We start from the raw sequence: 18,283 nt of genomic DNA on the forward strand, positions 1-18,283 counted from the left end.
AAAGTTATCACTGTTGGTATAAAACACTACTGTACTTGATATTTTTTGATACTGATGTTTTCAATTTTGCATTTAGAAGCCACACTACAATTCATTGATCTGGAAAAAGAGCAATAGTTAATGAAGCACATACCAGTTACATCCATCATGTGGTTAGTGACATTGCTAAGTCATTTTGCCACCATAATTTTATGTATGTATAATTAAATCCCTCTGAGTGACATGGGGGATGGAAAAAAAATATTTCTATAGGATGTATAACAGTAATTTGTGTGTACTTTAAAGTCCATAAATGATTAATATGGAAATGGGATTAGCTGAAATAATTCTTAAAGTATTTGCGTGTGTGAAATGTTAATTCCACAACAGCTACTATGCAAAATAGAAAGGCCAGCAGAAAACAGGTCCTGGATTTTAATTTGTCTCGTCAAGCTCTCTGTGATGTAAACACAATCAACCATTTCAATACATAACATTCAAAAGTCACAAAATCCAGCCGCTCCCACAGGAGAGTTCAGCCTATCTAAAATTAACAGCTCAATCTCCATGGAAAATTAAATGTTTAATTTTCCATTTATTTTTATATTTCCAAAGTAATATGATCTAATGACAGTAGCAGTGTTATGGGGTTGATAGCTCAGCCTGCCAGCTGTAGCCTATAAAAATTATATGGCAGCAGATTCTAAAACTCATGTTTAAAGCTGATTAAAACTCTCATGTTTACAGTTTTGGAGAACTAATGTGTTCAGAAAATAAAAAATACAATCAAGTCATTTTGCAAAAGATTATATAGAATGAATGAATACTGGTATCAACAACAATTACTTTTCTTTGAAAAGACTCTTTGAGATGGAATTGATCATGTAAAATGAGGCATTTCCCACAAAGTTTGGTAATTATACAGTCAACTGTACACTGTACAATTTGAAACAGTCACTCAGTTGTTGAATTGGTAACAATGTTACAAATCTACTTCACTTTAACAGATTGTTTAAGTGAGCTGCTCTATGACTATCACTTCAAGGTTGTTGTTAAACATAACTTTGCCGTCAGACTCTACACTACAATCTGGGTGCCGCAGTAACTCCAAGACACCAGATTTCAGCTCAGGTGAGGCCGCCTTACTGAAGTCCATCACCTCAGTGAGAAAATCAAGCAGCAGCTCTCCCTTCTCATCCCCCTCAGTGAAACACTCGCTGATATCCATTTGGGATGGCAGCTCGTAGCTCTCGTATCTCACTCCCTTAGAGTCCAGGAAGCTTCTGATGTCTTCAGTAGTCACACACTGACTTATTTCTGTGTTACAGAGCTGGTTCCTATAGGTCCGCCACAGCTTTCCCCAACCACTCTCACCTGGAAGGGATGACAGGAAAACGAGACTAAGAGTGTAAAGCCATGCTAACATGGAGATGCTGTCAGGTACAATGTTAAGACGAAAAAAGATTCTCTGTGTGTCGTCAGGCAGCACGCAGGACAAACTAAGAGCTTGAAAGATGTATATCAGCACATGTAAACGCCAAACAACAAAAACACACATTATGCTATTGTTCAACATTATGTAAAGGCTAACCGAGACAATGCAATGGCATTAATGTTCTGGGGACTAGAAAATATCTAAGCCTCTCCTAGACGTGGAGACATTACGAATTAACTGCTCCCCAGAGAGACATGTTAGATTCAGATCAGTCATTTAGCCTAAACGAAGAACTATATGTGTCATGTGGCACTTCGGCATTAGCTATACCACATCCCACCCTTTGATCCAGTATCCAATAGATGTGGAATCCAACCATTTACACAATGACAATTGTACACCTGTCCTAGTTTGAGTATATATGTGGTGCCTGATGTCTTTGTTTGATGCAGTTGTGCAGAATTAAAATGTTGCAATCAGTGTGTTCCAGTCCGTGTTGTTCCCTTGGCAGGTACAATGTTTAACATGAACACCGTCTTAGTTCAGCTTGCTACCATGATAACATTTGCTAATTAGCACCCTGTTCAGACCTGGCAGTGGCTTGTGTCTTGGTAATTTGATCACAAGAGGACAGCTCAAGAGTACGTTAGTAGTATTAGACTCCATGTCCACATGCTCCTTAAAAGTCTGTGTGTGCTTGGTGCGACAATATCGCTGCATCATGTTTCATTTAACATTATTATCTTTAAATCTTAACGTCTCAATCCAAATCTTATCCACAACGATGACTACTCTTATGGAGCGCAGAGCAAGGTTTTGGTGAGCAAGCAGATGGAAAACAGAGATGCAAACTGTCGGATCCACGGAAATCCACTGAGGATTTAGAATTCCCTCATCACTTGTGCTGATTAATGGGGCTCCACAAGAAACGGATCCCTAAATGCACAGCAGGGAACAGATACAAGAGATAATTTTTATAACATCTTTTAATTCTGACAGTTAATTGAAATCGCCTCAATATCAGCTACCTTCCGCTTACATGTTCACACTACTAGAAGAATGGGGTCATATTCTGTGGTCTGAGTGAATGGACCTCAATGTGTCCTGTGTGCAGTCACACCCGTACTTAGAGCTGTCCTTTTGTTCACTTTTGAATCACAAAAGATGGATCTTAATGCCAGGTATGAACAGGACCTGAGACTGATGGGAAAGTCACTAGTTTTACAGGTATTTTGTATAAACCAGTTCATTTATTGCTGACATTTTACTGATTGACTAAAACCATTGCCCTGTTGTTAACGCCAGTGGAAAAGTCAGGGGATCACCAGAGTCGGTAAAATTCATCCTCTGGGAACCATGAATGTCAGTACCAAATGTCATCGAAACCCATCCAATCAACATAATATTTCAATCTGGACCAAGGTGGTGAACCAGCTGAGTGGCACTGAGAGGCCTACATACGCAGAGCCCAAATCAGTGGAGGACAGCTTACCAAATGAAAGCAGCTTTGCTCACTTCAGATCTTTTTACTGTCTCGCAAGAGAAAATAATTTTTGCAGTAAGGCATAAAAAAACAAAACATAAAACACGAACCATAAACACAAAAGTGCTGTAATTTTTCCACAATCCTGAATAAAATATAGGGTATATGATAAAAGCAACAAAAGCTGCAACATAAAGATAACAAAAATAAAGTGCTACGCTGTGCAGGGAACCAAGAGGCAGTTATAATGTATCAGAATGAAGAGCACTTATTGCACATGGAATGAATTATAACTTGAACATATTGCACCTAATCTTTGGAAACCATAACTAAAGACAAACCATCAGAAGGGATATCTTATCTTATCTTATCTTATTAAATATTGTATCTCACCTTAAATATTGCCTTTATAACGTTAGAATGTGTGATTAATGTGTAGTTTGTGGTTGCATTATTTGTCACAGGTTCAAATGTGGAATTAATTACTGAACATTAATGAGTTTAAATAGCAGCATATCTGCTTTTCCCATCAACTCCATGTTAAATCTGTACAATACATACCAGCATGTCAGCAAGGGTTTTCACCTCATGTATTTGTTTTCACTAACGCTGATTACCACAGTGATGGTATTTTTTTAATGAGATACATTGTTTCACTGGTTTCCATCCCTATATGCACTATACTGTATGTATAAGCAATTGGTATGCTAACTGTATACAGCATAAACTAACCCCTTACCAATCAGGGAGAAGAAAAAGATGAAATGTCTTGATAATTTCAGCTTAGATCCATCCACTTACCAGACACTAGGATGATAAGAAGCTTCCCTTTCTTGTTGAGGAGACCCTGGAAGAAGCTGATGGTAGCTCCAGGATCCTTCACATAGTACAGCATCTGTCGATTTCACCACAGATAATGAGCTGGTAACTGGATTCACAGAGCACCTAATTATAACGCAATGCTAGACAGATGTTCTAATGGGATTAATTGCTGTGGAGCACAGCCAAACGAATATGACCTAGATGTGTCAAAAACACAGTCTGTGGGCCAGAAACACTACGTCGGTAACACCGACCTGTAACATGTGAATGAAGTCAGCCTTCTTGGTCATCTTTTTCACTTTCCACTGCTCCTCAAACTCAGAGGCGGTCATCTTGTTCCAGGTAAATTTGATGTAATCTAAACCGGGTTTCTGTGACACCAAAACTGCATCAACAGACACAAAACAGAGTTACGGGATGTAATTGATACATCACTGTTAACACTTGTATCACTGGTTTACATGTTAACACTGAAATACATGTTACAAATTAACATGAGTTTGTAATGTCTTATTTTTATTTCAGGCCATAAGACTTGCAGCTGAGACAACATTGGAAAGAACTTGTAATTTGCACCTCAGCTGTGCAATAGCACACTTAAGAATGAGCAGACTTATTATTGCTACCCCCATCTTCATTCCGGCATCAACCAAAATCCAAGCAAGAATACACATTTTCACTCGCTAAAGTGAAAACAAAAGCATCTCCCCTCTCTTACATCAGAAAACTTTGATTACTAAATCACCAGTGAGCGACACCTTGCCAGCACCTGAGCTACCAGGCCTTGAGTTTATGGCTTCAGACGCTCCAAGAAGGTTCACTGACATTCAAAGACTTTTTTTAGTTACATGAATATGATTATAGGCCTATTTTTATGCAATAGTTAAAGACAGGATGCTTCCCTAACAACGCCACTTAGCTGTGATACAATCGCAGCATATCGCTGTCCTAGAGTGAGTTATTGCTATTATTAAATGCTATTACTATTTAATGAGCCATGACAATATTAAAGCAACAGAAAAACACAGATTAAGTGCCTGGTTGCCTTGGCAACAGTAAACTAAAGCAGCGCCGCAAATGGCTGCTAATCAACTGTTTGGGCTTTGGCTCTGACTGTTAATAAAAACAGAGAAAATATAAACTACTGTAAACCATTTTATGAAGTAGCCAGTTAGAGAAAGACTTGGAGTGAAATTGAGTTCCATCTGGTGAGCAGTAACTATGAGGAGCCTTCGTTGTGAAGGTGTGCGTCTAAACTGTGCTGCGCAGTCAGATTGCTTGATTTGAGCTACCTGTTTCATAACTTACATTTACAAATTACATTTAGAAATTGCATGACCTTATAATTAACCAACACCTACAGATTAAGGAAATTCTATATATTAAATTCCAAAAACCTGAAGATATCATTTAATGGAAGTTTTTTTGAAGTAATTCTCACAGTAGCTTATTGTATTTTTCATTTGTCAAATTATTCTGATTATTTGATTTGAAATAATTCAAACACCACTTGATTTGCCCATGTCAAAAGTTTCCACGTCTGTCCTTTGCCATGTTCCAAAGCTAATTAGGCAAGTCTCATAAATAAAACATTCTCTAAAGTTCAAGGAATCACTTTAATGAGTGACATAACTCTGAAACTATTCTATTGGCCAGTTGCCCCCTGAAGGTATCAAACATATAGTGAGTGTAAAAAAAGACCCAAGATCAAGATCAAACCTTTGAGTGTGACAGGGGTTTTTAGTGTGACAAGCAGAATTCAGCTGCTGTTTGACCATCACCCCTCCTGCATTAAGCTTATGAAAGTAGAGTCCACTCTTGGAGACTTATCCGTAATGAGTCCAAGTCGTTTCAATTAACTGAGCTCTAGCTGACTACATGAGCTTCATGAGGTTTTTCATCAAACAAACGCTACTCAAAAGACATGCCAATTTCCAGTGTGCAATTTCCCCCACAGATATGACAACAAACACAACTCTACAACTGTGTTGTATCACGCTTCATCAAAAATAATAGATACCGCTTGGTGCAACCAGTATGGATTATATTTGACTGTTTTTCCCTCAATTAGTGTCCAGTGAGGAGAAATAAAATGAAGTCGCTAGAGATCTATTCACACACACTCAAGGCTATAATTGCTGTCAAAGGTGGACCTACTAAATACTTACGCAGGAAAGCATTTTGTATTTATATTGTGTATGTATTTACATTACTTTGTAGGCAGCCATTTTCACTCAACGGTTTTTATCTGTTGATTGTATCAAAAGAGCAACATTAAATCTTAGTTTAATCAATGCTGTAAAAAAATAAATAAAACATGAAATGAATTTCATTTCATCTTATTTATATATTTCATCAGGATGGCTCTCTGAGTAATCAAACTGAATTCTGAAAGCTGACTGGTGTTACACAGCATTGAACACATGAAAGAAGAGTAAGATCAGATATAATGATGCTATTTTATGATGTTTGATAATAATGAAATGTATCTGAAGCATATGTTAAAAGATTTGACAAAACACATTAGATACTACAGTACAGTCTCAAAAGATTTCAACATGCTTTGCAACATGCAACACAAATTCTGGCAAAGATGTGTGTCAACAGATACTGAGCTGAGAGAGCCACCTACAAAACTCAAACCGCATTAACAGAAAGAAAAGTCGGGTGGTGTGAGGACATAACGAGCTCTCAGAGATGGACACAAAAGATAAAAGTGAGGAACCTCAGGATCACGACTTTCCGTACGGCTTTCATCATCATAGGTTTAGAATACTTTTTGGGTATGTGTGACTAATTGGTGGTAGTGGAAGCTTGTGAGTCTGCTGGTCAGAGAACAGCAGACTTGCAGCTGGCAGGGATTAAGTGTTTTATTCAAAGGCACTTCAGAAAGGTGGATTCTTACTGACATAAGGGCTTGAATCTGGGACTGGTGGTTAAAGGACCATTCCCCAACGAATGCATGCATAACTGTGTCACTAATGTATTAGTCTGAAAGCCAAGGGCAGCTTTAAAATGTATTCTCTACATTAAAAATACAATAAAAACTAAGTATATCCTTTATTTACTGTTGAGATAAATATTGAAACATACTTTGGGGGGCATGTGAATAGACAGATACAGTACAATGGTGATATGTGAGATAAGTATGTGTCTGTAAAAACTGTACCTCTGTAGTTATGTAGCTGCTGGCTGCTAGGCTCCACCACCTCATTATCCACTGTCACCCCTGGGTGCTTCAAATGAAGCTGGGACAGCATCTCCAGGTCAATCTCACCTACAGACACACCACAGTTATTATTTTGAAAACCACCTACTTTTTGAAAATGAAATTTTGACCTATTTTCCCCACAGAGCCCAAGCTGTTAAAAACCAGCATATCAACCGGCATCATCACAATTCTCAAATTCAAACTGTGCTACAGCAGCAGGAAATAGCTAATAGCACTTGTTAGTTTTGTAGGCAATGTAACATTTTATCAGAAAAGTTGTTAGGCCCACTGGTTGGCCAGTGGCAGGCTGGTGGCAGCACTAAGGTGGGGGCATCATAGTTTCTGTGATAACAAAAGCACAACAGAATCGTGGAATTAAGAATTTTAAAAAGGCAACAACAGTGACTCCAGAGGGCTTTGCATTAAGTCAGTGCTAAAAAGCTTACAGGAGATCGAGGACGATGTGCTTACTTGCTGGCTCGACCTGAGGCTGGACTAATGTTGTTGACTCAGTGGAGCCATCAGTGTAGCAGTCTCCTCCTCATCACCGTCACCTCCAGTATTTTGCTAGTTCATTTGGCTGTTACCTTTCCTCCTTATTATCCCAAAATATTACAAAGAAAGTAACATGGTTTGGCTAACTAGCTAAGGTTGATAGGTAAACGCTGAACATCACTCTAGGAGGATTAAGAGCACTGCTGTTTTCCTATAGCATGTTCATGTTTTAACCAACAGTTGCTTTCCAACCTTGCAATACACTGGCGGAAACCCTGATTTTAGGTTAAAAAAAAAAAGACCAGAATTATTAATGAAAATGAAACTATTCCTGCCAGTGTGATTTTGCCACATGCAGGTGATTTTGTTGTTCATAATGAAGCTGACAAGTTCCAGTGTATAAAAGTAATACATATACATATAATATAATATATATTATATTATATAAGATGATGTGGACAGGTGCTGGATGTTTCTGATTAGTTTGAAAAATACCTTGCGGGGTAGTTTAGTCATTCTAATGTATTTTACAGTCCATTAGAGAATCTGTAACATCACTTCATTATGACACTGGCTTGACACTCAGGTAAATTAAAAGAATCATCGTTCACAAGTGAAGGGTAATAGCACTCATGGGCAAGTAGTGGGTTTGCTCAGAAGCAAATCAACCTTGCAGTATCACAAACTGTAGAGACAAAGTAGTTCACTTTGCTGGCGACTGAGGTTAAAGATTAATCTGACAACAGGACAGATGCATACAAACCCTTGACAGTGATAATAAGGCCAAAGGTGTTTACTGCTGCAGCCATAAATGACAGCGCAGCAGTGGGAACAGTTACAGCAGGCTGCTTCAACATCGTCTCCTCACCTTCGCTGTCTGCCGCAGAGGTCGCTCAGCTATTTACCGTGTCACATAGCACATTAAAAAAAAAAAAAAAAGTTCAGCAGGGAAAGTGTTCTATAGAGTGGGTTCTTACCAGCTCCACTTCCAACTCCAATCACATTTAGATGGGACTTTCCATCTCCAATGCTGTGGAGAGAGCAGAAAAACACTTTAAGTCTGCAGGACAGCCACGTCTGGAAATTCACACCCAACCTGACAAATGGGTCACATATTTTGTTTTGTAACTGTCAATTCCACCTGACACTTGGGTATGTGAGATGTTGTGATCTAGCGCGTGAAGCATCTCCAATACGGAGGCTTTGATTGTTGCTATGGCGTGTTCTGTCACTCGCCGTCTGATTTTTAATAACACTATTACACTTTTTAATTTACTTGTGAGTCATATCTCTCCAGATTCCTCTCTGATCTGCTTCTTAGACAGTCACAGGGAGCAGAGAGTTGGATTTACTTGTCTGCAGCACGGCATTGGGCTCTTACAGCACGAGCTTATCTCAACATGGAAAAAAGGCAAGAAGAGAATTTTAAATAAACGCTCCCTCATTGTCATTCACACACAGAGACACACACACACAACTTGCTAAATCATGTACATTTGTGCAGTAATTATTTAATTTTGTAGGCATGTCTACTCCTGAAATTACTATATATTGTACTACTATTTTATTACTATATACTTTTCCCTCCAGGCCCCTTCAAGGTTAAAGCCATCTCTTGTCTTAGGGTAATCAAGTTAATCAGTAACAATCATGCCATGGAATAATCATATGTTCACTAGAGTTATAGTTTGACCCTTACTGGATTTTTCAGATATCTGATAACAATTCCTGGCAGTTAACTAAAACAGCAGTGACATGATTAAACATTTTTGATAAGGATAGTTTTCATCTATTTGGATTGCACTCAGATGAACATTTATGATTATGATTTATGATTTAATACCTTAATGGTGCCTTCTTGTGGACAAACTGCATAAAGGGTGCCACTATTTCAAAATGTTCTGCAATTTTATTACTCTCTATTATCATTCTTATTCTTATCATTATTATAACACCCTTATTCCAATAGATATCCAACAATAAAAACATGCAAACGTTACAGTATACATCAACAGGCCAAGGACATCAACATATGGGACAGGATCAATTCAAAGGCAACAGGTTCATCCACATTACTCCATGTAAGTCTCTGTTGACTTACATTTCAGTTTATTTAAAAAAGGATTCGCTTGTCTAGTTGTGCAAGCTGTTCATTCGTTAATGTGCTTTCTGAAGCACAGCTTGTCATCGAGCTAGAAACCAACATACTTATAAGAGGATATCTTATCAATTAGTGTGTCACTGAGAGTTGTAATATCCACTTTAGCTGAACTGCTAGTCAGTTTTTTAGAAAATCGCATGCATTTTGTTTTATCAGAGTTTGAAAATGAAAGATCCAAAAAGTTTGCTGTACAGCACAGAAAGCACACATACACCAAACCATGGCCACAGCTATATTGGTCTAGCTTTAATGTCCTCTTCATTGACTTCACTTCAGTCCCTTATTTATTTATAATTTATAATTTTTCTGCGCTGGCTGTATTGGTCAGCCAAAGTGTGTGTGTGTGTGTGTGTCTGTGGCAGATTACCTGGCCAGTATATCTGGCAGCTTGTTGTGGATGAAGTCCCGCATACACTCATGTTCAGAGGAGCGCTCCAGAAAAAGCTGGAAGGATTTCTGGTACCTGCTATCATCATCAACCAGACTCCTAAGCGAAGATGCCATAACAAATAATCTGGCAAAAAAAAGCAAATATTTCCATCAACAGCCAAGGAAGCCAGAACGCTAATCTGTGAAATGTGTGTATATATATGTGTATGTGTGTGCGCTTTTCTTTTCAACTTTTATTTTATCCTAAACACAGTTGCTGTTGCAGATGAAGACCTTTACTCATCACCTGTCAGTCAAACGGTGGGTGGCACTGTGACGTCCGTGTGGGGAGTCATGTTTATCATATTAACTGTGCAATAACCACTTATATTCGAGTCAGTTCAACACATTCATTTACAAATCCATCTATTAACACAACTAGTATTTCATTTCTCAAAACAGAAGTCAGAGTTGAAAATTGTTTTTTATTTTTCAGCAATTACACACAGCCCACTGCCCTCAGTGAGTTTCGACCCTGAGCTGCAAAGTGATCTGGGGGTGAGTGTCCACCTCCCAACAGGAAGCAGATCTCACTGTGCTGCTGTTGTTGTCTGCCCCTGAACAAGTCTCCAGCAGCTGCATGTCGTATCTTTACAGTAATGACAGAGCTGCCCGTGTATTCGGAGGAATGCTTCAAAGAGCAGCGGAAATAGAAACAGCTCCATACGGACAGATAAAGAGACTAACGCCTCCCTACCGACGTGTGTGCACCTGACCAGAATAGGTGCAAACAAGCACTCAGTGAAAGTCTCAGCGCCGCGTTTTGCATGTTCATTCCGCATGTGGTGTCTAAACTGCAGACGGATTGAGACAAAACGCGACGTTTTTCCACTTACATGTCGCGCAGGAGCGAATGTGTCCGGGGAGATCTGCAGCCTGAAATAAATCCCTCCCACTGGTTTCACAGCTTTAAGGAGGGCCATAGAGAAATGCCTCCAGAAAAATCTACCCAATGATAAAACGCTACATACTGAGGCGAAACCCAAGACCTCAAGGGCCCAGGAGTAGTTTTTAAACACACAGTAGGGGAAAAGGCACATTCACCAATGTGACTGAATAATTTGACTTGGAAAAACATCTGCTGTGTTTCTGAATGCAAAGTGAACAAACACAACATTGGAAAGGATTAGGCTGTCACTGTTTTTCTAATGTGCGAATAACCCTTGGTTTATTTGTTTTATAGCTGTGCCTGAATACAATAGTAAATACCATAAAGGCTTTAACAGGAACAGCTGCACCAGAGGTGATTAAAAATGTTGGTAATGTATATTTGCATACATGGTGAAGCCACTGGCTTCCAGACATTTCACTATGACTGCTTCTAAACACTTGCCTGAATTTAGCGATCCATCATGTCAGTTTTACTTTTGTCAAAGATACATTTTTGTTGCATAAAAACACAGTGCAGCTGGCAAATATTCATCCCCATACTGAGAAAATATGCTTGACAAGGAGGAAACAATGTTTATTTGGATTTTCTTTACTGAATAGAGAGCACTGCCCGGAAAGATCTTTAGCATGCTTTTAAATAGTGTTTACAGATATTGTCATATGCTCCAAAGACCTAGACAAAATAGACAGGCAGTTTTTTTATATACTTTCACAACAGGTGATGGTCAGTTTGGGATAAGAACAAGACTATGTAGTTTAATTCCAAGGAAAGAAAACGTCATATCTCTTGGCTTGTCCATGGCTCTCAGATTTTCCAGTTGTTATTATATCAAACTGACAGGAATCAGGCCAAGAACCCAAATTAGGTTGTAATTAGGCCACAGGCCCCATCTGATAAGATGTTAATCCTCAGAGTGAATCCTGAGAGTTTTCAGTCAGCTATGATTTTGTAGCCAGCGGTCTATAATGTAGTCATTTAGATACAAGACTAACAATATCATTTTTTAGACATGCACCCCTGTGGTGAATATTTCTCAAGGACCTTGGTGTATTCACTACCATCCTCTGGTCCCAGTGGATCATCCCAGCACTCCGGCTGACAGTGGTTTTGGACTCATTTCCTGTCATATCATTTTAACATTACATAGAGACTGGAGCCATTCGAGTTCTATCAAAGGAAAAGCTTATTCCTAATTAAATTTGTGTAATGCACAAAGTAAAGAATCACCATTTTTCTTCAAACAGTTTTTCAGGCCACAAGAAAATTTGTGTCTTGTTGTTGTGTTCTTGTGTTGTTTGCATGAAGACTTTTGTATCTAAAAACTGACAGAAGTAAACAGGAAGCATTGCATTGTTATTTCCCCACCTTGAAGAAACATCCTATTTTCTGGCCTTTTTGAATTAAACCTTCAGCTTGTATACAATACTGCTGCCAGCAAACACACTAAAACTACTGAAACTGATCATGCTACATCGATTTGTTCTTTCATTGGTTCCACCAGGCTGAACTTCAAAGTCCTTTTATTAATTACATGAGCTTGCAACATCTTATCCAGCCAACCTCATTGTTCTCCATGTGCCACCTTTGTGCTCTCTGATCACAGAGTGCTGGTCTCTATATAATCAGGACAATTGTACCCAAAACAAAGAAGACAGTGGGCGGAAAAGTGTTTTTCTACCACGCTTCACTTCTTCAGAATTTCCTTCTTGCAATTGTTGAAGCAGAAACCCAGCCCGACTAAGCCTGTCTAATTCAATACCAGATACTCATTAGGAAATCAAAGTAAACTGTCTGTCTGTCTCTCTGTCTTACACGCACACACTGCTTTGCATATAGGGCACACCAGCTCGACAGTGTTACTTCTTTTGTTTGTATGGTTATATAATGCTCTACATTAGGGTCATATTTAATAGGAATCTAAGAATCATGCTCGCTTTTATGTGCAGCCGTGCTTAGATACAGTGAGGATAGTTTAAGGGATCAGTAAACTTATTACAGTTCACCCTGAGGGGGGCATGGATGTCTGCACCAAATTTCACAGCATTTCATCCAGTAGTTGCAGACATTTCAGTCAAAACCACACATATCAACCTCTCACTTACAGAAAACCAGGAGGATCACCGAAGTCAGTATGGTTCATCCACTGAGGACCACAAATGTCTATACAGAGTTTCCATCAGGTAGTTGTAAAGGTATTTCATCCTGGACCAAAGTGGTGGACCAGCCAACAAATCAACATTACCATCCATTGTCCAATGCTTGTTGCTAGCTAGCATGTCCAAAAATCACACAAAATAATCCTAAACAGTGTTTTTTGTGTCATAGTAGTTTAGTTAGATAGGAAACAGCTCAATCATGCAGTACTGGAGCAAACTCTAAACTTTACTCTGAAAGCCCAGGCATCTCTTTAATAATTTACTTGAGTCAAAGACAACTACACTTGCTGTTTGATACAGCAGACATTTCATTGTTCACCCCAGAAGCTTCATAAGTTCTACTGATTAAAACTGATATCAGTAATATAAAGTGTATATGTGTATATATTTAAGACTCAAAAATCATGGAGGGTTCCTTCACTTGTAATGATGTTGAGGTACAGAGAAACACAGAGTTAACCAACTAAAAAAAAGCATAATACTGCCATGCTTTACTGAGCCAGTGGACCCAAATGCAGACTCAGACTAAGAGTTAAGAATCAGTTCAAAATGAGATTTATTACAGGGTGAATTGAATGAGGAATGGATGAAAGGCTGGGCCTGGAGCTGCGGTTGGAAAGCAGTGTTGAGCAAGCAGTGAAGGCAGATAAAAGAACAAGCGTGGCTGTGTATGAGGTGGTATGGCAGGCTGGTGAAAGAGCATGGCTGAAAATTGAGCTGGCGAGGCAGGCAAAACTGGAGAGCGTGATCCTGACGGCACAGGGTTAGTCAAAGGCGAGTCAACAAAACATGAAGATTAATTCTGACACACTGCAGATCAGCCTAGAGCGAGCACTACCACATAGGTTGAAACAACAACAATCTGGCAGAAAGTGACTGTAGTGTCAGGATAGATAAGCTGCAGGCTCATGAGATGATTGGTAGTAGGCGACTGGGCAGAACAGCAGACTGGAGCAGGAGTGTGATGGAATGCCATGCCTACCGCACACACACACACATACACACACGCACGGAGTCCAAAGTGGGAAAAACTGCAACAGTGTGGCCATGACATATACTTGACATATACTCAGTAAAAACAATTGCTCCCTGAGGTGATGTGGTTTGAGATTATACCCTTGAAATGTCCAGATGTTGGAAAAGTGTCGCACTTGAGTATGTAATTCCTTGTGATTGGTGCACAAAACCTAAAAGCAGACTTTTCAAGTTGACACTTAAATCTACCGGACTTGAAGCACAAGACAGTTACAGTAGTAGAGCAGGTTTGGTAGGGTCCTAGCACAAATGTTATATGGGGAGTGTCCAGTAAGGGATGGATGGATGAAATGATACAAGTGTTTATAATGGCAATGGTGAGTTGGGATCTCTGGTAATGAACCTGAAGGGACAGTGTTAAACTGTGTCAAGGGCTGTGAGAGTGGAAGCAGCAGCATGTTTGTAGGTTATATCACCATGATCTCAAACTGATAAGAAGCCTTCCTCAACTGTACTTTTCCTACAGCTCAAAGGGAATCTGGGTCTTTTTCTGTACAAAGTCAGAGTTTACTGTTGAGATTCAATATGGTGTTGAAATGAAAATGGTTCATATTCTGTGACTCCCTCAAGTATTACTACTATTGGATGTGAATAGATGAAGACTATCAAAATCAATATCACCTTCTCTAGAAAAAAGCATTAACTTTATTTGCTTGCATTGAGTACTAATTAAAGGTTAACAAGCACATCTTGAAGAGCAGATAAAGAAAGTTGTAGGTTCTGAAAAGCAAGTTAACATCAAAACAACACAGAATGATATCGTCTGTGCAGAGATGGACTTTACAGTCGGTTAATGAAGAGACAATATTATTAATAAAGATTTCAAGCAGGTCAAGGCGCATAACTGATCCTTGAGGATCACATTTTGTTACTGGTAGGAACTCTGATTGGATATTTCCTGCTTTCATACTTTTCAGAAAGGTAATCGTGAAACAATGTACAAAGCAAATGAATCGGCCCATTATTACATAGTCTCTGAATAAGCAACGAATGATCAACTGTGCCAAATGCTTCAGTAAAATTAATGAAAACAGCAGCACAATGCTTTTTGCTCTATCTTGTTCTGTCTATTCAGCAACAACATCATTTACAATGAATGCCACGGCAAAGATGTTACAATGCATTAGTCCGAAGCCAAACTGTTAGGGGTATTTTGAGAGAAATTCTTTGAGTTGATGATTCACCAGTGATTCCAGGATTCTTGTTAGACAGGAATGTTTTTACATTGGCCAAGAATCAATCTTTCCTCTTCGCCCTTGTACAAAGGAATCACATGAGCAGACTTCCAGATATGGGGAATTATACCAGTTGAAATGGAAAGATTAAACATCTGTGTTATTTTCTCAGTGATAAATGGAGCGGAAGGCTTTAAAAAGAACAGAGTGAGTTTATCAGCTCCAGTTGATTTCCTGGGATCAATGGTTTGTAGTGTGTTCACTATATCACTTGGAGAAATAGGCTGCAGTGTGAACTGAGAAGCATGGTTTACAGGTTATATAAAAGCACTATGAAAATGACAGATGTGGATCCTGTGTACACATCTTTAAATGAATGAGCAGCATATTCATTGGACCATTAAAAGCTAGGCAGATCTCTTTCTGTTCAGACAATATACAGTTTTTACATTTGACATGTGCAGGTAAAGAATTAGTGGGTTTATCTTTTTCTCAAATCTACTGCCTTTTGAACAAAAGTGTTAAATCAATTCTAAATAATAATATGAGTTATTTCTCAGTTGTTTAAAAGCAAGCCAATGAAATGGGTCCCCTGGGGTCTAGCAAGAGAGCAGGCTCTGTTTTCTTACTTTAAACTGAAAGCAAAGTTCAGGGGGAGACATTTAATTCTTTTATTCTGAGCGTTTTGAAAGGTGCATGTTTGTCCATGAAGTTCAAGGAAGTTCTTTGAGAAACAGTCTGCTCATTAAAGATTATCAGATTTCTTTTGACTGCAGTTCTGATTTGTTTTCTCTTCAGACATGTTTCGCCAACACAAGTCAGGAACAGTGATCAGTCATTCCAGGGTCGAAAACACCGGTGGCAACAGTTTTATTGTCTCTATTGGTTAAAATAAGATCTATTGATTGGTCACGTTGGTCCAGCAGTCTGTGATGCACAAGCAACATGAAACTGTGGTTCCTGGTTCAGTTCCAGTTGGTGACTTCTAACGCTTGCCTTCCCATCCCGTCTTCTGTTCTGAAGACAAAACATCACCAGCAAACTGATGAAAACTGAGAATTTCATCCCGCTGCTGGGGTCTAGACAAGCACATAATAAATCAAATGATGGCAATTGATAATAAACATTCATTATTTTAAAAGGTTGTGCATTGTTCCTGCTAAATATTCATGAAGCTCTCACCCTGCTCTGCCAAACTACAGCATACTGCATTTTAATAGAACGATCCAGCTTGCGGTAATAGATGAATCCTGATTAAAACTAGACTCTGCCATTGTCAAATTATTCACATATATTCACTGAAACCAAATATGTCTTGAGAGCTACTAAAATGAAATGAATTGGACATGACAAGATCGGCCCACTTCTTTGCCACCGATCAGATGGCCATGACACAAGCATTTGGATTCAACCTTCTCTTAAACAAAAGTGACAGTTTTAAATAAATGAATTAGATGAGACAAAAGATTTAAACACTATTTACCTCACAACCTGCACGCATCCTGGGATTATCAGACTGGGAATCTGACTGGAGGGCAAGATGAATCTTATCAGCTGCCTATATATTCTGGGCTCTGCCTCGGAGCCTGTATCAGTAATTACAATTTATCAGGATTTGAGAGTCAAGGAGCTGATGAAGATCACACCGCAGCATCTCTTTCTAAAAAGATTTCTCTCAGCCTGAGCTCAGAAATATGCAACGAAGAGGAAAGAATGCAGCGCTTTACTTTCACATGGTTCCACAATTTATTTGCAATTTTGTCCAGCTCCCCATGTACACACAATAGTAACACAAATAGCATGGTACTGTAAACAATGAGTGAACATACTTCTAGAGTTTCTTAGAAATAACCCAATAGAATTTTCTTATCAGCTCAGTAGTTGGCTGTTCTTTATTTTATAATGGAAATGTACCCAGATAATTGTTATTTAGTTGATCATGTTTATTAAAAATTATTAATATTTCACAATTGGATTTTACATTGACTTAACATTTACCATATATCCATTTGTTGGCCAAATATTAGAAACACTGTCTAAAAGAAACTACTCTTGTAAAACAGAATCTCTGCAAGGCCACTCGGAGCACTTTCTGCCAAAATGGATCAAGCATGCCTACATACAATCAGCTGTTGAAATAGAATTGTTACAGCACGTAACAATCATATTTGCACAACCATGAATATTATAGAGTTACTGGTAAAATACATTCAGATAGTCAGATAACACAAGACCAGATCTTCAGTTTTGTGGAGGCAGAAAGAGGAATAGCGTAAACTCTGGTCAGTGATAAAACCCCCAACTAGGAAACCTTGTTCTGTGAGGGAAAAACTGAAAGAAAATCCAGGGCTGAATAAAACAAGAGCCTTTACTTATGTGCATGAGCTAGAGAAATATAAATAAGAGATTGCTCACTTTAATTAATATGTGCTCACAAATATTTGGTATTTGCTGTCCTTTGTGATTTGAGCCCCGTCTTTGTGGTGCAAAAAGACCACAAAGCTGTCAAAACTATTTTCTCCTCTGGATTTAACTCTGCTGACCTTGTATTTGGATGAAATGGTAAAAAAAAATAAATGGCGTGAAAAGAAAATAAAGTCTGAGATCCTTGTGAAAGCAGTAAAGAATATTTTCTCTAAAATGAAAACAAAAAACAAAAACACTGTATGATCCAGTGGATACTTCTTCTTTTCTATTCTCTATCTGTTTTTGTGATCATCTCTTCTTTGTTTTGCATTTGATGAAAAAGCATGTACGAGGTATGGTCTTTATCATGCTGGTATTTGCTAATTTGCATTAAAGGTCTGTGTATGTTGTTTTCTGATCATTCTTGACTGCATTTGTCACCAAAGCAGTTTGTTAAGTTTCGGTACGAATTCCACCATTTTAAGGTTGTTTCTTCATTTTCGTCCTCAGTGGCCGAGAGTCTTCTGAGAATCAGGGAAGAGAAATTACTGCATCATTGCATTGTTAAACTCAAGGCAAGCCTGCTTTTGGTTTCCACATATAC

General features: G+C 38.7%; 1 protein-coding gene across 1 annotated transcript; it reads right to left on the minus strand.

Annotated features, from left to right (window-relative positions):
* Positions 1–382: 382 nt before the first annotated feature.
* hnmt (histamine N-methyltransferase) lies at positions 383–10,873 on the minus strand. Its single transcript, XM_070837885.1, has 7 exons — positions 10,852–10,873; positions 9,954–10,100; positions 8,403–8,455; positions 6,889–6,996; positions 3,974–4,104; positions 3,699–3,792; positions 383–1,353 (listed from the first exon to the last, which is right to left on the minus strand). Exons 2-7 carry the CDS (start codon positions 10,088–10,090, stop codon positions 992–994), a joined length of 885 nt encoding a protein of 294 aa, XP_070693986.1. The 5' UTR covers positions 10,091–10,100; positions 10,852–10,873; the 3' UTR covers positions 383–991.
* Between the last annotated feature and the right edge of the window lie 7,410 nt (positions 10,874–18,283).

This window comes from Pempheris klunzingeri, chromosome 10 (genome assembly GCF_042242105.1).
Source record: "Pempheris klunzingeri isolate RE-2024b chromosome 10, fPemKlu1.hap1, whole genome shotgun sequence".
NCBI lineage: Eukaryota > Metazoa > Chordata > Actinopteri > Acropomatiformes > Pempheridae > Pempheris > Pempheris klunzingeri.

Bases quoted from the DNA above. Each gene is read 5' to 3' on its own strand.
- hnmt (XM_070837885.1), bottom strand. From the start codon at position 10,090: ATGGCATCTTCGCTTAGGAGTCTGGTTGATGATGATAGCAGGTACCAG. The intron at 8,456-9,953 runs GTAATCTGCCAC...CTCTCTCCACAG, and splicing joins CTGCCAGATATACTGGCCAG to CATTGGAGATGGAAAGTCCC. The intron at 6,997-8,402 runs GTAAGAACCCAC...GTGTGTCTGTAG, and splicing joins TGGAGTTGGAAGTGGAGCTG to GTGAGATTGACCTGGAGATG.